The following is a 24,506-nucleotide window of genomic DNA, read 5'->3' as shown; positions in this document are numbered from 1 at the left end:
ACATACAAGGTCAAACTTGTAAACTCAAGCCCTAACTACTGAAGAAGTGAGGTCAATATGCCCTAATTTGAGAAAAATGTGTTCTTTCAGGAAGTCCAAAACTCAAATTGGGTTTCACAAGGAGATAAGTACTATATCCATTACTATATCCATGCTTTCTAATATTTACACTACACTCCTTGATCACCTGGCAGCTTTCCTCTGGAGAAGGTCTCAGAATCCAGTTGATACGTGTCCTGAAGACGCATCAGTGCCTTGGCTGCACCCGTCTCATCCTCCTCATCTGGAAAGTACTGTCTGTGTACAGATATGTTGGAAAGGAACGCTGGAGAGAGAGAGAGAGCATGCAAATGTTATAAGTTGCAATAATCTAAAGTTAACAGAATAGCAAAGTAATATGTCAAACATTTGTAGTTTTAACAATTTGGCCTCATTTAAGTACAACATATGCACAATAAACTGCTTTGTAAGACACTTATAACAATTGTACTTCCTTCTTGTTCCAATGTCATTTCTTCGCTTAGATTATATATATATATATATATATATATATATATATATATATATATATATATATATATATATATATATATATATATATATATATATATATATATTATATTACACCGAAAAAAAAGGACAAATACAGAACACCACTGTACATTAGGCTGATTTTTTTTAATTTTTTATAAAAATTCCAGGACCTCAGTCCAAGTGGCAAAGAAGATGGTTATTGGTGTAATTTCTGCAGAATTGAATATAAAACAAACTGAGCTATAAATAATTTATGGCAGCAGATGGCGTTGCTGCTCTGTTGTTGGAATTTTGTAAAACCTCAGCAACAGATGAGTTTTTTTCTGAACCAACCCTTTATATTTGTTACTGTTACAGCTCTTGGGTTGCATATGTAACACTTTACAGCTTATTATCTCATCTCGTTGTCACAATGGTACACAAAGAGGGAAATACTGAACTTGTTTTGTAATTTTTCTTAAATCTATTTGATGTGTGTGAGGTTCAGTACCAGATAAAGTTTGACATACTTTCCCATTGACTTGAATGTGAAAGTGTGTCAAAACTTTTGACTGGTATTGTATAAACCTGTCTAAGTCCCCAGGTATATAATACTCCCTCTGGTTTCTTGTTACGTTGAACTTGGTGAAGCTGCTCTGTTGCGTTTTCAGTTTTGATCATTAAGTGCTCGTCTCAGTCCCCTGTTGCCTTTACACTGTGTGTCATGTCTGCATATTGCCATAGCAACCTACACCGTGTGGCTTTGTTGTTTCAGCGGTCTTTGTTGATCTTATTTGTATCTAATTAAAATATCTATACCATCCTGGCTTCTGGACATCTGCAACTAAAGTCAGAATAAACTCTGGTGATTTTTGCTGTTTTCTGTGATTTCAAATGAAGAAATGTGATCATAAATAAAGTTGCCTATACATTTAAAGTGAAACAAAAATACTCCAGATTGTTGCTATATGTAAATAAATGAAACAGTAAAATCACCCCCTTGCTTCTAAGGAGCTTTTGTATTTGTAGTTACAATCCAAACTTCCCTTTCTTTTCCGTTCTGCGTGCCTCAATGTGATTTGATATGAAAACAAGGTCACTGGTTATTACCAATATCTTTGATGTATTCAGGGCCTGCATCCCACAGTCTGTAAAAACATTCCTGCCACGTTCCAAACTTTCTGTAAATAACGAGAACCTCTGTTCTGACTTTGGGAGCACAAGTGACCAATATTAGGCTGTATTCAGACCAAAATCAGACAGTGTGTCGAAAACGCCAGTCCTCACATTCATTTGAGTGGGGGTAGTGTTTTTAGTCTGCGGGGAGCTTGGCTGCAGCGCTGCCGCCTCGGCCTACGATGAAAGAGTTGATCCAGAGTCAACTTTTGGAGAAATGCAACCCGAAGTCACGCTGCAGTGGCCAATCACAGCCTGAGATCAGACTCATCAGAGCTATAAAACCTTGACACGAGGGAGGACAAAGATGTTACTGGGAAGGAGGGAGGTTTCTTTTGATAATGTTACAAGTAAAGTTAGACTTTGCTGTCGGCTTCCTCACTCATTTTAAACAAGACGAGGGAAAAAGAGAGAGAGCTGAAAGCACCAGTGGGAGAGAGAGACAGCAGCAATGGTTGAGTGAGCTTGAGACTGAATGAAGGGAAGGTGTGGTGGTAGCGAGAAAGTTTCAGTGTTTACGTTCTAGAGCAGGAATAAACACACCCACACCCCGACACACCTCCGCTCAACCCTGTGGTGGTGTGCCGCGACGCCTGACTTGGTCTGAATACAGCCTTATCCTTCTGCCTGAAGCAACTGATAAAATTCAGTTTGTATTGCTTATGATGACTCATTACAAGTTCTATCAGTGCAATGCACATTCCTCTTAGTTCCTCACTGCAGTATTACCATCTGTTGTTCAATGAAGTCTCTTAGAAAAAATGGGTGTAGATGTGACATCTTCATTAAATATTCTCTATGATTAACAGTTGCTCTGTGATATCAAGAGTAGGCATCTTTATTCTACATACCTGGGTTTATACTGTATTTCTTTCTTTCTCTCTCTCTCAGTGCCACTTTTTATTTCTTTCTTTTATTATTTGTTTCATGACACGTTGATAGCATAAAGAGGGATAAGTATGTCATCCATCTACTTATGTTTATAAAGGTTCTCATCCAGTCTGATGCATCTCTCTCCTACTCCCTCGCTCCCTCTGTGACTCATGGCCACGTATTAAAATTTACTCATCTGGCTCACACAGATATGGGCCTAAGCCTTAAAACACACAGATTTTAAGGTCCAGACACACACACACACACACACACAAAACATGGCCAAAATATTCAGAGATGAGGAACAGCTGTAGCTAAAACATGACAGACTCTATTCTCATTTAATTTGATGAGCTGGGTACTTGAGCAGAACGGCAGAAATTTCCACTCTGCAAGGTCAAAGCTGTAATCGTTCTGCTTACACACACTCTGGATTTTGTATTTGCCGCTCACTGTACTCTGCACATGTTGAGAGAAAAAGCAGTGAATGCTTCCCTTCAGATGCATTATATGGTGTGAGGAGATATTTGATTTGGCAGTACAAACTGATACAAAGACACATATGCTCAGGTTAAAATTGCTTCAACTTGACTGAAACTTTACAGTTATTCCCAGATCCCAGACTGTGCTGCTGCTGTAGAAAATGTCTGTACACTTTCAGTCAGTCAACAGGTCTGTAGCTGCATGCAAAAATCACACAGGCTGAAAAACACTCTAGGAGTCCATTTTACATGCCCTATCGGAGTCTTGTACAGCTCCACTCCATCTTCACACCTCTCGCATACAGTTCTTTACCATCTGAGGGGTTCTGAAGCACCAGAGTCTCCAGTTCAGACCACTCTGTGTTGAGTCTCTTCATCAGTTTGTAGGCATTGACTGGGTGAGCCAGGTAGCCCTCTGGGTCAGAGGTGGACACTTTGGTCAGATCATCCAGCTTGCTGGCCCAACTAAGAGACAGACAAAGTGTTATTACTACTATAACAGCTGCCTTTCATACAGATACATGTACATTATACGGACATTGTGTATATTCTACAAATCACTTGACACTGACTTAACTTTAGTTCTTTTTTACTCACATTGAAAAGTCTGGTGAAAACTTGTTGACAAAGACTAAAGTTGTGTTACACTATATAAAACATGCATATATTAAATTAAAATGTTTGTATGTTTGACCGAAATGTCTCTAGATTTGGCAGGGCAACACTGAGCAAGACTTCCACGGTCCTAACCACTAAATGGTTAAAGGACTGTTAATATTAACAAATCTCTATGTTCATTGTTGATGGAACAGATATAAATGTTTTATTTAATTTGTCACTGCTGTTGATAAAACTGATATAATTAATATTGATAATATGTGTCAGTACTGGTGATATTGTTTTGATGCATTAATCCAAAAAGAGGGATTTTTCAAGATTATTACCATGTTTCATTACATAACACAAATGGAGCGTACTATGATAGCAATGAGCTGAATTCTAACATGACACAAGAACAGTGCCAAGTCATCATTACATTTTGGCTGTTATTAAGTTACAGGGAGGTTAATCAATGTTCAGAGTATACCTTTTCACAGCAGCAAGCTTGGACTCTTCTGCTTTTATGTACTCCCTCAGAGACTGGACCAGCTCTTTTTCTGTGTAGATCAGGTCTGTCATTTGGCCTGCAGAGAGAGATATCCAGATAGATAGATGAGAAAATAAGACAGACAGATGAGTGAGAGGTGTTACTTAAGGGAAACTTGAGGGTTTTCAACCTGGACCCTATTTTCCCAAAATAGCACTTTTAGTGGATGTACATTGACGGGGCCCTATTGCCCCAAAGGATTCGATTGCAGCCCATTTTGTGGCTGCCGACTGAAGTGCCCTCACTCAATACTGGACCGGTTTCAAGAACTGTTGTCCCCATTAGTAACTTAGACACAAAATGAAGGGAAAATGGGATCAAGGTTGAAAAATCCCTTTAAGACAAAATCAACATCACCTTCATCACTCAAAAATTGGTTGCATTTTATTTTCTAAAAAATGTGTCAAAAACTACAAATTCCTGTATTTCTGATTAAGGTTTCAGGTAATGTGCAGGTTTAGTATTTGCTAGGCAAAAATCCCTGTGTGTTGCTAGCACTGAAAATCCCACTGAGATCTTTTACATCTGCTAAGCTTTGCTTTAATGACCTATAAAATGTATTTTTGGTAACACGGTTTGCCTCAGACCTAGGCTGAGGTAAAAATAAATCCCCAGCCACAAACCTTGGGGCTTAGATTGTATAGAATTACTAAACTAAACAGGGGTGTCTATCCATGAGCCTTTGAGGAGATGGTTCGGGTGTAGCATAGCAAACAATTCCATGGAAACGTTCAACCATGATTAATTCACAGAGGTTGCCAGGGAAGAGGGACAGTGAAACACTTTCATTGTTCCTGTATGCAGTCAGCATAACTGACCAGCCAAATGCAATAAATCAATGTGATTTAAATTACTCTTTTAAGTTGCAATACACAACATTCAGCCACTAGATGTCGCACTAGAGCACCAACATCTCAGACCAAAACAAACCATCTAGTGAGGCTCAATGTCATTTTTTTGCACCTTTAACTCATATGATGCCACCTGCTAAGTGTGGTGTGAAGACCACTGTACAAAAAAAGCAGTTTGTGTAAAATAGCAATGTTTGTTCTTCCTATTCACATATTAGATGAAGGAAGGTAATTGCACACTAGAATTAAGTGGGGTGAATAGTTCTTAAATCTCTACTGCAGAAATCATGCTGACAACCAGTTTTTCTGTTTCACAGATTTGAATACAAAAATCTATGGACCACAGTTATTTCTAACCCCAGAATAAACTCAGACTTTAGTGGCCTTCTAGCCACATCCTCCACATAAAACCTTCTTCTTGCAAAAATAAAAAGACATGCATTTCCTGAGCTCAAAACTTCTCTTCTATTTGGAGCACTCCTTTGACACTCCTATTCAGAGTGTGACAGCAAAACTAGCTTCAATTTCACAATTACAAATATTACATAGCCTATACTGCCATGCAAAAAGATTTTCTTTGGAGATGTACCAATCTGTCAACCACTGATCAAAAACAGCCAGTTTTCAGCAAAAGTTGCAAAAATGTTTGTGTATGTGTGTTTTTTGTGACTAGAGGTGCTAGAATTTAATTAATCAGCAGGTGTGGTGAGCCTTGCATCAATCAAGAACAGTTTCATTATATTCTTTTCCAAAATAGCATGAAGCTTACGGTGCATTCAGACTAAACATGAAGCAAAAAGTAGAGGTGACAAAAATTCTATAAATTCTATGTAAATGTAATCAGTCATCCGTCAATGGTTCATAAATAATTACAACCACTTAGTGACATTTGTAGGTTGTAGTCGATCATAACCTATAATTACTGATAGTTACCCGCCTCTTGAGATCAATATGTAAAATAATAGCAAAATATTGGCCTAAATGTGACTTCTGATGCATGTATCAAGCATGTATCAAAGGATTCTCTGGCATTATGAGTCAAGAATCTCCTACAATGGACCAAATGAAAGCTGGAAGCAGACTAATTGTAAATTTCAATATAACATGGGGGAAAAAAAGTTCACCTAGATCTTTAAACCTACCTATGGAGGTGAAGATCTCTGCCTGCGTTGTCCAGCAGCAGCAGAGCAGAGCCCAGGAGATGAAAGACAGGAACTTCCTCATTCTGTATCTTTCAATTACCTGCAATGACAACAATTTTCACATCATGTCACAATAGATTTACATGATTTAATTTTCTTGTTTAAAAATACTCCTGTAATCAGACAATTGAACTAAATGTGCCAGACTATATAAAACACATGGGGAGATTTTCACCCATGGCTGTCTGTATAAAACTATCCACCTTTACTGTGTCCATCCACAATGTATGCTGTGCTTTGCTTTTATATTGATGACTAAAAACTAACAAACAGTATTTCTATCACGACATTGTCCCTCTTAAATTTCAAGCCACACACAACAAATTGCATTTTGCAACACTAAATCAGCAGTTTTTGCACAATGATGCTATGTTTCCGTCTAGTCTAACAATATTCAAAGTTTCCAGTATGTTTCCTATTATGAGTCACTATTGCCTTCTAGGAGGCATGTTGTCATATAAGCCTCTTTGCCCAGTTCTCATTAAGAAAGAATAAGAAAGGGATGATGTTGAAAGAAAAATAGTTGTTAAATTAATGATTTTAAATATGGGGGATTAATGAATTATAAAAATTTAACTTATGAAAGCACAGAGGTGATAAACAAATCTAAAAAATAAGAATCTGTCAGAGACCATTGGGGATATTCGGTGGCTGAGGTCTGTGGGAAGACTTTCTTTTAGAGCTGTTGTGTCTTGGATGTTATGTCATGTCACAACAAAAGAATGTCCGATGATTTCTTGCAATGATGATGAGACCCAGCAGCATCTTTTAATGGACTGTTACAGAGCTCAGGAAGTCTAGGATAAATTGAAAGCTCATGGTGTACATTTTGATTTATGTTATAAATCTGTCACGTATTGTATTAAGGAAGATAAACTGCCATCCAAACATATAGAGCTGATACATATAATTATAGGTATTGCATGTTTAAAACTGTGGAAAAAAAGATGTGCTATGATACTACAACTGACTGTAATCGACAGCGACACGGTAACCAAACAGATACTTGCTGACCTCCAGAGGAGGAGAAGTCTGGACAAATCTCAGCGCCTCCCCTGGAACATACTGGACTTATGAACTGACAGCACTTCATACAAGATTACTGGTCAAATCTCTATTATTAGTATTATTAACGTTGTTATTGTTAACATGCGTCTCTGTGTCTCTCTCCCCCCTCTCCCCCTCCCTCCTTCTTTCTCTCTCAACCCAACTGGTTGAGGCAGATGGCCGCCCACCTGGAGCCCGGTTCTGCTTGAGGTTTCTTCCCGTTAAAGGGGAGTTTTTCCTTGCCGCTGTCGCCAAGTGCTTATTCATGGGGAAACTGTTGGGTCTCTGTAAATTAAAGAGTACGGTCTTGACCTGCTCTCTGTGAAAAGTGCCCTGAGATAACTTTTGTAATGATTTGGTGCTTAATAAATAAAATTGAATTGAATATGCACTTTATGGATGTTTTGCACTTTGGCACTGGTCGCACTTTATGTACTTTATATGTAATTGTTATTTGTCCTGAATTTCAATGAAGATCTTTTTAAAAAGGAAAGAAAAAAAGTGTTTGTTTTGTAATAAAACATTCTGTATCTACAAAAGATATGCAGAATGTATCAAATCATAACATATATGGAGTCCTGTCACTAATAGTCACCTTGCATATGCAACCAGTAGAGCAAAATGTTGTCTTATGAAGTCAAAAAGCACAATTTTCAAGCATTTGGTTTCTGTAAGGTCAGAGTACACACATTTTATGATTCATTGACTCATTTCATTTTTCTCTGGAGTTCAACACGATTACCAGATGCCTAATGAAAAATGTTCATTACTAATGCCATGACTATTTAAAACTCAAACAGTTTCCTTTGTAATAGATTTATAACCCATAGCTTGCACTGCAGAAACTCACAAGTTACTCGCTTTCAGGTCATATCCTTCACATGGTAAACAGAAATTTAAAGTGCTATTTGACATATTAAACAGAAAATAATAAGCAAATATACACAAAATAATAAGTAAGATGCTGTCAGTTTCAGTTCAAACAGTTATGTAAGGTTTATCATGTTTTTCTTGCCAGAAATTGCCACATTGCCTTCACTAATATTCGTCCTATTAAATGAGTAGTTTTTATCTAGGGCGAAAGGAACATAAGCTGTGTGGACTTTCAGCTTCTGTAGAGGCAACAACAGAATTAAAGCTGAAAAAAAGGACTAAATAATGATGTCTCACCTAACAGAAACTCCCCATTCACAGTGCAGAACTGAGACCAGCATTGTTTGTGTCTTTGGGTGAAAAGTGACACTGTTCCACTTTCTCCTTTTGGATTTGGTCTAAGTCCGCTTTACCACATCACTCCTCAGTGATGATTATTTAACTCTGTGACACGTACATACACATCCATTACCCAAATGTAGCACACACACATACTTCTGTCTGCACCACTATCTAATCAAAGGCTTAGAGAAACGGAGGATCTGAAGCAGAAAATTGCCACCGTAATTGTTAGTGTAGTAATAACATGGTGAGGAATCTGCTGCAGGTGAAAAAGAAATCATTTCACTTTTATGACACCTGCTGACATAATACAAGCCACCTTTCTATCTAAGCCAAATTAAGTTATGATAAAGTTTAAGTATTCAGCAGGAATGCTAAGTCTGAGCCTTAATGCGACCACCATCCTGTCCAAGAGGAAGTAGGCCATTAACACACATTTCCAGAGAAGACTAGAAACAACAGGACAGCTGTTTAACACTATAAGGGAGAACCATTAAACAGCAGCACATCTATCTACCAAAGGTATAATCACTTGTCAGTGAATCCTTTGTTAAAATAAGGATGATGGAAGGTAGAATTTGGCTTATTGGTGACAAATGGATCCTTTTAATGAGGCATCAAGACAACCATGCTATTAGTACTTACACACAGCAGGGAGAAGGGCTGAGGAATGGCTTTAAAACATCCAGTAAGTTACTGTATTCCAATTACACTTTCCCACGTTTCAGCTCAGAACGTCTTGTAAGAAAACAGCGTGAAAGTCAAAACAAAATTATGTTTATTCAATAGCTGTCTGTTAACTTTTCCCTATCATGAAACATTTTGATCAACAAACTTTCTGTTACTAATTACTCTGATGAGAGGAAAAGACTTGGAGGTTTCAGGTATAAATTTTTGCATTTTCTTTGACCTTCACATTTCTTATGAGTCATTTTTAGCATTTACAATTATAGTCATTTTGGTGGAATGCGCCACATCGGGTGTGAGTATAAAGGTCAGTGCCTGTAGATCAAAGATTTCAGAATAGGACTGAACCAAAATTCACAGAGCAACACATTTCTGGTCTTTCTTTTTAGCTTAGCAGAAGAAGCATTTTCTCAATTTTCAATACTGTTGCTGTCTCCTCTGTGATCTAGGAGAGCTACAGAGCTGTCCTAACTTGTTGGAAGTTATCAGCAGGTTGGGAATGACAGGACAAACATGCTCACATGGTCAACACATGTAGAAATAAAGAAGGATTGATGTTAAAATGAAATCAAACCTTCTCAAAGACATCAAATGGATTTAAACTTCTTATAACGGAGTATGACAGGGATACTCATTTTACAAAACTATGCGTGCTCTGCGAAATCCTTGCAAATTACACTGAATTAAACACAAGAAAACACAGCTATGACTCAAAACAAGCTCTTGTGCCATGCATAATGAATAATTTTCCACCACCTTACAATGGTTATTAAAAAGATAAAGGGCATATTGGTTATGCATGCATGGTTCTTGTGGTCATTTGGCTGGAATGCACATGGAGCATAGACGAGCCTGGACGACGAGAGCAGACCAACATCAGTGCAGTCGGTGGATGCGGTACCAAACTGAAAAAGCACAATAATTAAACAGCAATCGTCCTGTCATTTGCATCCATTTATTAGAATATTGTCAGGCTTCAGCTGTGTGCAGGTGACACCATTTTTTGTATTTATCTAGTTTTTCCAGCATCAAACTACTATACCAAGATCATCCCATGAATATTCTGAATGTGTTGACTGGAACCACAGAAATAAACCAAAAACATCACCATTGTTGTGACTGATATCATTCACTCTCAAAGGGGAATCTCTATTCTTTGCTGACAGTGACTGTTAAGCTTTGCAACCATTGAATCTTATTCTGAGGTAAATGTATTCTTATTAGTTCTTTCAGTGTGTCGCCTTGGAGTAGTTTTGGTTTATCTGATGCGTGCCGATCCAGAAGGCTATTACAACAGTCTGAAACTATAAATGAGAGGACCACATCTCTTTCCTAGTAATTTACAGCCTGTGCGATTGCCCAGCCCAAACACTGGCTTGCCTGTTGTTGCAGGTTGTTACACTCATTTCACATTCCTGGAAAGAGGCCTGTTACATTTACTACCCAATGACTTCTTGACCCCTGCCTGGCATTTCTAAGAAAATGTAAGGAATTGTGCTGAGGATAGAATGGAACCGGATATGATTATGATTTGGATATACGATATGATACGATATGATATGATATGATGGTCCTGACAGCTGTCTTTTGAAAACAGGCCCTTTTAAGTGCAACATATCTTCCTGTGCTGAAGACTTTTGTTCTACAACAAGATTTTATTTACTCTTTATGTTTGTGTTTGACCAATTGCAACTTTTTTTTTTTTTTTAACCTTTTTTTTTAATTTCTAGCACATTTCCTTACTGTTTGTGCTTTTGCTTCTGTATGTGTTTTGTGCTTTTGGGCCACTGTACTTAATAGTTTACAAATTAGTGCTAGTGGTGTAGAAAAAACAGCCAACAGGGCTGTGCTCTTTTCTAGCCAAACTATTGGGTGTAACTTTCTCTAGAAATTTGTTGTTTTACATGGAGGTGTGACTCCATGACAATGAGATATGAAACCAAAGTTACACACACTCTGGCAAAGCAGTAAGGATCCAAGGTCTACAATGGGGCAGGGGTTTCTTAAGAACAAAAGTTTGCTCCACGATTATAATCGCCAACTCCTGTAGTTGTCTTAGTCCTCTGTTCTGTTGGATCTTACTTGACAACAATTCCACATAGAAGAAACTGGCTGGTCGGAGCAACAGCTGTCTTGGGTCACAAAAGTTCCAGTCGGGGAAGTTGTTAAAAAAACATCTCTTGTTTAGATTTATAGTGGGGCTGATGTAAGTAGTTGAGAGTAGTCAAGGCAACTGAAAAAACACTTCAATACTGTTTGTCCTACTTCAAACCTTTTTTAAAACTGTCAATAATTAGAGGAAATGTGGTCTACAAACTAAACCTCTCTTTCAGGATCAGAGCCTTCAAAGCCACACTTTCACTGTGACTCCTATGCCCCTTTGTAAAAGTTGCTACAAAGCTCACAACGTCAAGTGTGGAAATACCCAGCGAAGTGGCTTATTTTGCTTGTAGAGGCATCAAGGCAATTCACATTTTTTCAATATTAAACTCTGGCAGCAAAGACCGAATTCCGGTATTTTGATAAAACTAGCATGGAGAAAGAAAACAGCTATCTTAATAAAGAATGGAGGTTGTATGCCAGAGACATGAAAAATGAAGATAAGCTCTTTCCACACTGAAGCCTGTAAATGGCGCACTAAGATAAACAACGGATGGTTAATGCTAAACAGCTATTTTTCCCGACAGATGTTAAGCAGGATTGGTGGGTGTAGCCCCCACATACAGTGTCACTGTGCAAACACACGTGTGCGCTGATTGATACATACATGATACATTATACACCATATATGTGCATGTAAAGCACCCGCAGGCTGTGAACATGCTCAGGCAATTCCTGCTTGTCAGGCTCCAGGAGATTTAACTTTCTCCTCTAGCAAAGAAAACCACTTCAATGCTGTTGCTCTGCGCATTTCAATTACAAGAACAGTTCCTCTTCAAATAAACTATATTTAACTTAGAGTAAATCAATATGTCACAGCTTATTGGATATTAAAGACTTTTGGCATTGCTACAGATAGTGAAACTTTCATTAATCTTTTGATAATGACAAAAGACCTTTTGGTCCCTTCTTAGTATCAGTAGTGATCATCAAATTCACTCTAAACAAAGTGCAAATGTTTCCCCACAGTCAGACAACATGCTCAAAAATTTGCTTTGACTTTCACCCCCCCCCCGAACATCACACCATGGGTGACTAAAGAACACAATTTCCAGGTTTGAGGCAATTTCACAACTTCACACAACCAGCCGGCCAATAAAACGACTACTTAGGTCATTTTAGTGTCTCCTTGCTCTGAGACAAAGGAAGTGAGCACTTCAGAAACAGTTTCCTTTCGCTAAGAAAAAAGATAATATCAGGAAGGACAGTGTAGAAAATGTCTTTTTTGAGTGTGCGAAAGGGTTAAAGAAGTTTTAGCCAAGATTTCTGCTGACTGTATGTGGTTTACATTAGGGCAAATTAGTTTCAGACGCAGTGAGAGCTTAAAAATAACATCTGCAGTCAGGTAAAAATAGGCTCTAAGATCTATTTTACTGCAAAGCACAACCATCCAAATGTGGCAAATGGCAGCACTGGTAATCTGTAACTAAACTGCCTCTCAACCTGGTAGAAGAGCTCAACTGTTCACAGAGTTTGACTCATTTCAGAAGTATTCGCATAAAGGGATGGACATGCTCAATGTTCCACGCGTTAGTTTATATAAGCAAGCATTTGATGTGGACACAAGCATTAAAGAACACTGGTTTTTTATGTGCAAGAGTACACAAAATACATTATCCACTTCCAAAAACCTTTTCATGGTATGTAAACACTAAGCCTTCCATGGAGAATGATAAATAAAACAGACACAGATGTTGTAACTCGTGTATATCACCCTGACGTTGTTTTATTATTCATGATAAAAAAGACCAGACTTGGACTGAAGAAACAGTGATTGATTTTGTTATCGCACTTCCACGTAACTTAGTAAAGCAGCTTTATATTGCAGCTGCATCTAGCAAGACAGACTCCTCTCAGCGGGCATGTCACCTCCTTTACAGCCCAATCACTGCTGACAGTTTCATGGCATCCCTCCCTCCATTTGTTGACTCACAATCCAATGGCTGCCACATCCAATTATTGCCAGTGCACTAAAGTACATATAAATCACTGCAGGACACCAACCACCTGCCCAACAGCCACTGCTTTCTCAATCCCCTATTTCACCGCACATTCACTCCCATTAAACCATCACTCCACCCAACTATATTGTAAGTATTAATAACTACTATTACTTATTTTATAGTTCTTTTTCTTCTAGTTCTTTTTCATTTTTCTTCTTCCCATTTTCTCTCTCCCTCTCTTTCCATTTTTCTTCTTCATAATATTGTTATTAGTAGTAATATTTTGTCTGCTTGTTTTGTTTGCACACACATCCTCACCTGCCTCATACACACACAAATATCTAAACACACACACACACACACACACACACACACACACACACACATCAAACCTGCACAGATACATCAACTTCTGTGGGTCTCTGTAATCTAGGCTTAGTCTCATTGCTGCTGCTGCTGTTAACTCACCTGCTTCACCATTTTTTTAAAAAGCTTTATATAAGAACATTGTGTACAGTGACATTATGTACCATTTGCCAATGATGGACAAAGCAAACATCTTTTCTTTGGGAGCTTTTTTTTTTATTATCTAGGAACACATCTGAGCTGCTAGCTGTCCTTGAACTCAACTCAAATTAAAGGGTTGGCTCACTCTTTAGCGAGAAAACTGATCCTTTCATTTCCCCACTGGTGGTACCAAGTCATGCAAACACTGTTGGCTTTATTACCAAAGTTTCTGCCAATTCCTCAATATAATAGAGGTGACATCACCTTATTTGTGGTGCTCAAAAACAATGAAAATAAGATGTTTAAAAGTTAATCAGCGATATAATGTTCCCAGTTCTCTAGATAACCGAAAGGCTTCACTTATAAGGAAAAAAAATACGGCTTTTCAACTACAATCTAATAAAAAACCGAGTAGATTCTGGACCTTTCCTTGCTGCCTGCTCATCATCTTCAGCTGGATAGAAGCCGTACCGGTGACGTCAGCCTAAGACAGTTGTTTCTAGAAATTCCCATCTCAGCTATCTGGGTCCCGTGAAGTCCCTGAAGTCTGCATGTTAAGAGACTTTCTTGTGTCCGAAATTCAAAGAAATTCATGGTCACTGTTAAATTTTCAGAATGTGTATAAGTTAAACGCTATGTCATGTATCGCCGTCTGAGATGCTCTACCGCAAAACTCGTGCAAAGTTTCAAAACTTTCTCCGCTTTGGCTGCGAAACATTGTAACCCGACGGCCTCACAGAGTGCACCATTACAGCGCAACTAACATGTCGGATATGAACACAGACTTCACAAAATAGCCGGTCGTTGTTGCTTTTCAATCTCGGTACCACAAATCTCTCGCTTCTACTAACACACCAAAAAAACCTGTTGGACCCAGTTATTGACAACCATCCCAGCATGTTCGGAAGGCACGCGAGTTCAACGCTTTCAGACCCATTCCAGTGATGTCAAAAAGGGTTTTTGTTGCTAATTATACAATATTTGGCGTTTTGTTACCTTTAGTCTCCTGGGTTTTGAAGATTAGCGTCACACTTTGGTATGTAGCGGCAATTTCACTGGGCACCCCCGGGTTGTGACTACGACAGAGAAGGTTTTGGTCGCTGCCACGTACAGAACCTCCTGGACGGCTGACTTTAATACTTCTAATAGATGCGCAGGGACATTCCTCCTATAGTATTTACGTGTTGCCTTCAAGTACGTCTCGTATGCTCGTAACGTTTAAGGTTTAGCTTGTACATTCGACTTCTCGCTTATGGAAAAAAAACCCCAGCAACGCTAACTTTCTGGATAAAATAGGGTGCCATTTACCAGGCAGAAAATGTATTTGTAATTAAATTGATTTACTCAAAAACTGTTCTCAAGCAGGCTACAATTTAGATGTATTTTGTTACTGTATAGCTTCTTATACGTCTACATGTCAGAGGGAGATTATTTTTTTTACAACTATAGCTATTAGTTACTTTGCTGATTAAGATGTTACATACAAAACACATCATCAGTTTATAAAATATGACGAATTGATACAGATTAAACTACCCAGTAGTAGTATTACAGCAGTATTACAACATCCCACTTCCACATTAATGCATCAGTAACAATAAGCCAATAATATACCAGTCAGACTGGTGTTTGCCTTCATTACAAATACTTTTTTTACTTTTGATACTTAGTATCAAAAGTATATGTTGTTGATAATACATCTGTACTTTTGCCTTGTAAATGCAGAACTTTTAATTGTAATGCAGTATTTTACACTGCTGTACTGCTTTTTTTTGCTTTTGGTAAGAGATCTGAGTTATTTTTCTGCCACTGAATTTAACATAAGTGTCAAAGGTGTTGTGATATAGCCTAAAATCCCAGGACACCCATAAATACTTCACCAGCCAAGGGTCCTGGATAGTTTACACATAGTTTATTTTAAGGGCAGCAACTGACCATCGTGTGCCATGAAGAGCTGAGAGTAGACATACTTACTACTAATATTATCCACTAGTGTGCCCAATTATCAACATTTATTTATTTCAAAATATAATTATTATCCTTTGGGCTCACCATAGATTGCGGTCGCTGATATACCTCACAGCCTAGTGCTGTGTCTGAAATGCATCTTCATTTCTAAATTTAATAAAATATAAAAGATGTAAAACATGTATTTTTCACATTGCTGCTAAACAATAATAAGTAGAGATGAAATCAATTATTTTATAGTATTGTTCATGTGTGTTCCTCTAATACTATTTTCCCGAACAGTGCATAAAAATATGATTTTTCACTGCCCGTGAAGTAACCACTAACCACACCTCCAACAGCATGGTCAACATTGAGCAAACTGAAGGCTAGCAATTATCATCTCATTTCACTACTTGCAAGAAATGCATGATATGTATGTTGAATGTTATATGAGTGACAAGAGAAGAATCACTGGATTAGTAAAATTCATCTGTAATCATGATAGCCAATTAATATTTACTGTATGTGAGAGTGATGGATTGACTAAAACCATGGCAACAAAAGTCTTTCAGGTAGACCTGCAATTTATTCCCAATCTCTAAATATCAGATGGTATTTCCAGTAAGAGCCCTTTGAAAGATGTAAATTTTGCTCTTGCAGAAAACAAAGGAGGATAATAAATGGAAGATATTCAAAAGCATGTTTTGCCTGTAAAATCTTTTAGAATACTTACGGTAATGTAATCCATGCAGTCCGTCACGTTTACAGTTTGGATGTGGGTTTCTAGGGCTTGTTCTCTGGATGTTCTGAACACCATCTGGAGAAACACATTGAATGAATCAATCAATGTATGATGATTTTAAAAAAACACCGCATTGCAGTCATTACATACACTAAAAATCACTGAGGATGAAAATACAGTGAAGCCTCAAGGCTTATTTCCATTGTGGTCCTATAGTATACACTTACACACCTCAAGATAAAAGAAAAAAAAACAACGTGACAGCAAGTGAAGACAATACAGTTAACATATAAATAGCTGTAAAGTAGCTATGTCAACATACTCATGTTTTCTTGGTCATAAAAAAGTTGAATTAAAATTGAATATGCTACATCGTACTTTGTAACTATTTCTTCAAGGCTACATTAAACAAGTTCTGTGAAACACTCAATTTCAGATTTGTGGGCAGAAATGTGTTTTTGCCCATTAGGTTGTTGAATCGAAAAGGTATAGAGCCTGTCGAGCTACTTCTTGTAATGTAGCTATGATTGTCTCAGTAGTGAGAAATAATTGAGTATATTGAGTAAACAATTTTGTGGGTGCATCTTAATATAAATGTTCTTTTTTCAACATTTGGATATGGCTTTTCAATTATCTGCTGTTCATGAGGTTCAGTATTTATATTTTGCTGCCCCTGTCTTTGATAGATGTGTGTGAAGTTGGATCAATGGTAGGAATCGGACTTTATCAACACATTTATTAAGGCTACCACAAAAAACATTTAAGATAAAGCTACTAGGATTATAAAGGAGACAAAAACGCTTTTAGTTTGGTAGAGCAGCATGCTGTTACACATGTGGGAGGCTAAAGTACATCTGATGAAACACTCCTCGTGATTGCAATACACAACTTCATCATCTCTACAATGAATCATACCGTATTTTAGCTGATAGGCCATATGGGAGGAAAGAGCATTTTTCATGGAACACAGGCCAATGGCAGCACTGACCTGTGGGACATGAAAATCGTGCTATTTTCATGGAACAGAAGCCAATGGCAGCATGACTTGAGAGCTGAAGAATGGAGCCGGGGACCTCAGGCAGACAGCCTGGAGGTGCAAAAAAGGCTGAGCAGGAAACCTCAGGCGAACCGCCTGGGCTGCTGGGCTGATGGGCAAAACAGATCTGGAGGGTGACTAGGATGCAGGGCCGAAGGGCAGAGCGGCTCTGGACAACGGCCTGGATGCTGGTGATGTAGGTGGAGCAGCACTGAAGGACAGGCAGAAGGACAACCAGAAGTGTGCAGCCGCTCTGGAGGCTGGTGACATAGGTGGGACCACTCTGGAGAGCAGGAACAGCAGGCTGGTGGGGTGTCAGCGGGGCTGGAGCTGGTTGCAGGAAACCGGTAGTGTGGGCTGGATCGACAGGAAACCAATGTGAGGTCTAGGGAGCTGATGGCCAGGGAGGGTAGTGAAGGCTGGATGGCTACTGAGGAACACTGGGAATGGAACCTCACACTCCACAGACTCCCAGCGAACTGCCATCAACCTCTTACCCAGAGCAGGGTTCTCTTCCTGGATGGCCTGAAAAACCTTGGTTATGAGTTCACCATCAGAATCTTTTGGATGGATTAAAGGCCAGAAAACAGGAAGCTAGTCAGTCTCTGCTGGCTCCGTGGCTGGTCGAATTGATCTGTCAAAAGTGCAACAGACAGCAGGCAGACAGGATCTAAATCACAGCTATTTATTGTAACTAACAAAAACTGTAGCTCAGGAACAGTCAAAATGTACAGACGATTCGACAAAGACTGAACTGAAAACTGGACTTAAATACAGACAGGAGTACAGGAACACAGGAGGGACACAAAGAGCAAACAGACAACCAAAACCCAGAAAACACAATGAGAACAGACAGGACTGTGACAGGACCATAACAAAAACGCAAAATCTCTGAAGAAATTTTAGGTGTGCTGGCAACTTGTTGCCTCTGCCCCCCACCCCCCACAGCATGTGTTATTGTGGGAGAGTTGCTGGCCAACAGGCAAAGGCAAAAGTCAAAGCATGCCATAAACAGCCACAAGGTGGCGCAATTGGTCTCTCATGTTAATATACAGAGCAGCTGGCCTGTGTACCAAGTATCAGCCTTGTAATGTTAATAGAAAAGCAGTTATTTAAAAATGTTTGTTACCTGTTGTGCCACCCAGTGGTGAAATTGCATGAAATTTAATAGGCTCACTCAAGAGACCTCTGTGCATGTGACCCAATTTTGGTTGAAATTGGTCTTTGCATTGAAGAGTTAAAAGCCTTCTATTCACGAAAACCTCGCCTACTCCACTTTGCTAGCCAATGGTCAGAAAACGGTAAAAGTGATCAAAGAACAAATGTGAGGATGAGGAGTGAAAAAATGTTTTGACAAAAAATTCAAAATGGTGGAAAATCTAGTCAGGTGCAAGTGAGCATCATAATGATCCAAGAAATCCACAGAAAAAAGTTTTCATCTAGGCCTCAAGGTTAATGAGTTATTAGCCAAAAACAAAAATGTAAACATCATCGTCTGTAACTGGCCACATGGTGGCATCATTGATGCTATATTTTTTATAGGCTTAGGGCATCCACACAAGGACCAAGGGCCTTTTCCAAGGATGACGCCTCCCACTCCCACTTCATCACAGAGTGCACTCTGTTTGTAGTCACACTCACAGCTGAATGAAGTTCCCTTCATGAAGCTGGAAGGTATAAATACAACAGCAAGCTTTGGGAGGAACTTCTCTCTCTCCCCAGTGGAAATAGGAACTGTTGTAACTTGTCACCATGATTTTTGATCAGCATCTCTCAGGATCATTGACTGGATATAAATACTTATAATAAATCTTTAGATGGTCAGGAGCAGCAACGGTTGCCATCAAACACCAGAAGGTGTAGATGTTTATTTTTTTAAAAATCTTTTTATTATCAAAGATACAAAAATACATTTCTTGGGTATAAACCACATCAGCACACTCAATCAGTTTTCAGATATGCCATTAAAAAGATTGATTTTTGAAGACCACTTTTTGTGCTGCAATTAAAAAAAGTTTTCCTTCTGGCTTCACTATTCACATCAAATATCCTGGGTTATATTGTCATTTGCTAAATTTCACATGTAAATGGCAATCTAATGTTACAGTAACACTGCAAGTATTACTGAAAGCCTGTCATGAAGTAGAATTTATCTGTGGTAATTACATTTGTGCGCAAACATTAATAAATGTTTCCCCCTGAAAACAATAAATGTGTTTACCTTTTCCTTTAGAAGTTTGTGGTCAGAAGTATAGTTAGTTCATGCTGCTGATTGGGATATAACAACCAGAGGTTGTGAACGTCCTTGTCTCTGGCAATATGAAGGATACACTAAGGGACTGAATTTTTTATTAGTTTTACATTGGAAATAAATTAAACAATTTACAGAAGTTCCTGTCCAAACCTGTTATGTGTATATAAAAGAATGATACTACTTTCAAACATATGGAAGAAGAACCCCCCTACAACACCACACCCCCCCCCCCCCCCCCACTCACCCCAAAAAAATAATTAATTGATAAAATTAAATAAAACATTCACAACAAAAGCAACTCACATCTTCTCCACCTTTTTTTCAAATAAGGACAGAAATTCCTCAGTTTGTTTAGTAATTTGCTGGTGTCGTATTTTTTAGGTTCTCCCCTTTTTTTTGTGGTGTATTTGGGTGATACAACACCCTCAAGGTTCGATTCTTGATAATGAACCTGTTAATTAATATGTCAGAGAGGATAGTGAAGAAAATGTTTAGGTCAGAAACATCATCTTTTATCCACAGCATTAATAACACACATAACAGTGTGGGCAGTGAAGTGGCAGACATTATATTCACTCCACAGTAGGCCTAAGCCCATGGAAAAAATACTAATATTATTATACTAAAAATGCTCCCAAGCCCTTTGGTTGCATTTCTTTTCAGTCAGGAGTCAGGAGCAGAGTCCAATATTCTTTAATCAGCCCAGAAACAAGCAGGGGTCACAAACCAGGCAGGCAGGTAGATCAAGCAGACAAATCCAAGGGACTAGGCAAAATCTCCAGACCGGGAAACAGGCAGGGTCATAGATAGCTAGATAGATAAGGTAATGTTGGAAAGCTAAGCAAACACACTAGACAATCTGGCAAGGGGTATGAGAATCTGGGCCAGTATATGAGGAGTGACTGATGAGCATAATGGGATCCAGGTGAGGAGATGGGTGGGGAAACTCAGGTGAGGGGGATGAGGTGATTGCAGGGCAGATGGGGGTGGCAGGATCTGCAATGACAGGAGAGTTAGTGATCTGGCAGCTGAACAGCATGAAAAATAGTCACTAAGAAGGTGAACCCGTGACACTTCTCATTTTGCACTCTTATGTTTATAAGCTGCTTGGCAACAGTCCCTGTACACTATATAAAACACTTAATACTGTATGGAGCGTCTTCCATGACGAAAACAATAGGTCAGCATCGGTGCAGGCTCGCTATTGGAGGGTTTTATAACCCACTTCCACTCCCCGCTAATTGGATTGGGATGGCACTTAATACGGTGGACCCTCCACATGAACGCGCAAACGGAGTGGAAGTGGGAAGGGAGAGGGTGTAGGGGCTACTTATGAGAAGGCCCCAAGTGTACCAAGTTTGATGACTGTAAGTGACACAACTCCAGAGAGAAGGTCAAAAGAGTCTGCGTTTTCTATTGGTGCTATACAACAACAACAACAACAACAACAACAACAACAACAACAAAAATTGATCAGTAATGATCAATCTATATTTTTTACAGCTAAGCAGAAAGAAAAAATAAATAAAATTACAATCCCATTCCTGTAAGCCATGCCCCATTTTCTCAGGGCGTGAAATGTCTTATTTCATCTCTTACACATCATGATTCATCATTGCTCATCAGGAGAGAGGGAGAGAAAATTGTGTTTAATAAAAAGAGCAGACACACAGTTTTACATTAGTGTTTAATCTATTATATTTCCCCCTGCAGTATGTGGCAGTTTGAGATTTAATTTGCCCTACAAGATACATCGCTCTATATAATATGTATACCATATTGTATATCTGTATAAATAAAGCAGCAGGATACTGTTGACACACCACCAAACTATATTTTGTCAGGCGTACCAACCTGCAGTTTACACATGGTCTCAAACAGATAGATTACTAAGGTGCATGTTGTAATATTTACACCAGATAGGCTATTTCCAACCAAAGATTACAAATTATATTAAACCAACCACTAAGACTGAAAAAGAGTGCCAGCTCCAAATGGATCCTGTCTCATCAATAAGACAGGATCCATGAGGATCCATAGAGAAATGATTCCAGACATAAAGCAAGCAATTTACACATTTAAATGTAACAGACCTAATGGACAATAAGCAAAGCAAGTTTAGTTGTTTAGCACATTTCAACAACAAGGTAAATGAAACACAAAAGACACATTTAAATACAATTAAAAAGAGTTAAATTGAAAAAAAAAATGAGCTCAAATAGAATAAAACAGATAAAACAGGAGAATTTACAGTGCAGTGCAAGATATTAATAAGAAGCTCCAAATTTGATTTAATAAAAGGAAGCAGGGAAACAGAAAAGTCTTAAGCATTGATTTAAAAGAACTGAGAGTTTCAGCAGAAGTCAAGTTTTCTGAAAATAAAAAAGTGAAATAAGTAAGGGGGTTCTTTCATTGTCCAGGATGACATCTGCTGGTCAAGGCAGATGGCCACCCACCTAGAGCCCGGTTCTGCTTGAGGTTTCTTCCTGTTAAAGGGGAGTTTTTCCTTGCCGCTGTCGCCAAGGACTTACTCAATAAATTAAAGAGTACATTCTTGACCAGCTCGATGTGAAAAGCGCCCTGAGATAACTTTTGTCATGATTTGGCGCTATATAAATAAGATTGAACTGAATTGAATCATAATTTTTCACCCCATGATTTTTAACTGATGAGGAGGAACATTATAGCTGCACTGCTCAAAAATGTCCACTAGGTGTCAGCAGAATTCAGTGGATAAAAGGTCTGAATTTCATCCATTGGATATTCTTAAACTTCAAAATTCTCAAGCACCCTCACTAGGTATTACCTTTACCACTGAAGTGGTAACTTGTACCAAGATCCTCAAGAACACCAAGAAAGTTCTTGTCAATCTATTCTTTATATTAAACATATATTACATCAGATATTTTGATGAATGTGACAAATTTCTTCTTGGATTCTTCTTATTAATGTGTCCAGCCACACCTTCTCTACTCTTATTACCATTGCTGTTTTTTTTTCTTCTTTTTTTTCTTTCTTTTTTTTATCCAAACAATCTGCTGGTTTTGCTTGTAGTAATATGTAATGATCCGTGCTTAAGAGGCAATATCTGCCCTTCTCACAATAGGTGACGACAGAGCATGCATCAATAAGTTTTCATGAACTGGGCGTAGGCTGATGAGCAAAACAAGCAGTATTTGATGCACTACACTAACGCTAAATGGCTTACAAGCTATGAAAGCGTGACCCACAAATTGTTTTCGTGCTGTTTATGTGTTGGTCCACAGGTGTCACTCTTTGTTTATTGCATATTTCACACTGTAATGATTTATGATGCAGTGAATGTAATCACTATTTCACATCATGTAGTACATTTTCCAATAAAGTACAGATGAAACATCTTATCTGTACTTAACTTTTTGTACATATTATTTCTGCACTTGAATCCCCCCCCCCCCCCCCCCCCCCCCAAAAAAAAATGTAAACATATTTAAAAAACAAAAAACCCCCAGAAAATACAGAATCCTACCACAACACTGGCTTTGTTGACTCAACAGGGTGTTTCTCTTCTTATCTAAACACAAAGGTATTTTATTTGCATGGCTGTTGAGGTTGAGGAATATCATGCCAACCATCAGGTAATTTACACACCTGAGCAGAAGCTTTGTGCTAAAAAAAAAAAGAAGGGTGTGAAACTGTGAAGTGGTAATTACATAAAGAGAACTGAATGTCTGGCATGTCACACACCCTGACACACAGAAACCAATCATAATGTAGTAAACAAATACTGTAGTAAAGCACGGCTGAAGAATGTGCCATCCATGTTTGATATATAGTCTTGGAGACATTGTTTTGTGAACATGACATCAGTGCAAAAAATATGTTTTCTGGCTCCGTCTGGAATCAGTGGCATCATGTTTTGGAGTGTCACATGATGACAAAATGACTACAGAAAACCAAGCGTCTACTTCCACCTATTCATTTAGCTGAGGTTAAGGTTTTCCAGATGTTTCAAGTGCCTCCATACGTTAAGGCTCATCTTGTACTTGACTCTGGCCGGTAAGTCGTGCATCTGAAAGGTCACAAAGTCAAAGATGCTCCCTTGTTTTTTCAGGGATGATTTAATGAGGACATGCACACGAGAGACAGTGAAGTAAATGTGTACTCTCTGTGGTGTAAGCGACTATCTGACCTCTTGCTTGAGCCAGAGTGATTGGAAGTGAACACACACAGAGCGAGTTTTGGGTTTCAGATGCTTTAATCAAACCTCATCAGCTGAGCTCAGGGGCTTGACAGTGATTTCAGCCTGTGTGCCATTTATTCCACCCTAGTGGGAGTTTAAACTACACAGTAAGACACACAGGAACAGTGTGGAAAAGAGTATGTGCGTGTGTGTGTGTGTGTGTGTGTGTGTGTGTGTGTGTGTGTGTGTGTGTCTGGTCCACTGACTCCAACCAAGTAATGAGGCAGAAAAAAGACATTAAAAGCACACAAAAGAGGGATCATGCAGTCTGCTGTGTGAGGGGGCATTCCCATGAGTGTGTTTTCTGTGTTTGTGTCTGTGTGTGTGTGTGTGGCCACGCATTGAGGAAGAGATACAGCTTTTTGTTCAAGCCTGAGATGTCCTTAAACTAAAGCAGATTCAAATAATACATTAACAATTTTGTGAAGCACACATGGCACATTTTGTTGTGGTGTGTGTGTGTGTGTGTGTGTGTGTGTGTGTGTGTGTGTGTGTGTGT

The 24,506-nt window shown here is 38.7% G+C and overlaps 1 protein-coding gene across 5 annotated transcripts in view; it reads right to left on the bottom strand.

Moving 5' to 3' along the window:
* Positions 1 to 18,311, bottom strand: part of p4ha2 (procollagen-proline, 2-oxoglutarate 4-dioxygenase (proline 4-hydroxylase), alpha polypeptide 2) — a 31,915-nt gene extending 13,604 nt beyond the window's left edge. For 2 of the 5 annotated variants that reach the window (XM_042431239.1, XM_042431238.1), the window contains exons 1-6: positions 17,411 to 18,311; positions 16,487 to 16,570; positions 6,185 to 6,284; positions 4,132 to 4,228; positions 3,358 to 3,509; positions 188 to 325 (exon numbers count right to left, since the gene is read on the bottom strand). In XM_042431239.1, coding sequence (XP_042287173.1) covers positions 188 to 325; positions 3,358 to 3,509; positions 4,132 to 4,228; positions 6,185 to 6,284; positions 16,487 to 16,570 — 571 coding nt within the window. In that variant the 5' untranslated portion in view covers positions 17,411 to 18,311. Of the gene's footprint in view, positions 1 to 187; positions 326 to 3,357; positions 3,510 to 4,131; positions 4,229 to 6,184; positions 6,285 to 14,799; positions 14,930 to 16,486; positions 16,571 to 17,410 lie in introns of those variants that run through there. The other 3 variants (XM_042431237.1, XM_042431236.1, XM_042431240.1) reach the window with 3 other exon arrangements.
* Between the last annotated feature and the right edge of the window lie 6,195 nt (positions 18,312 to 24,506).

The sequence above is a fragment of the Thunnus maccoyii genome, chromosome 13 (assembly GCF_910596095.1).
Source record: "Thunnus maccoyii chromosome 13, fThuMac1.1, whole genome shotgun sequence".
NCBI classification, from domain to species: Eukaryota; Metazoa; Chordata; class Actinopteri; order Scombriformes; family Scombridae; genus Thunnus; species Thunnus maccoyii.
The sequence above is the reverse complement of the archived record's forward strand: the minus strand, read 5'-3'. Positions and strand labels throughout refer to the sequence as shown.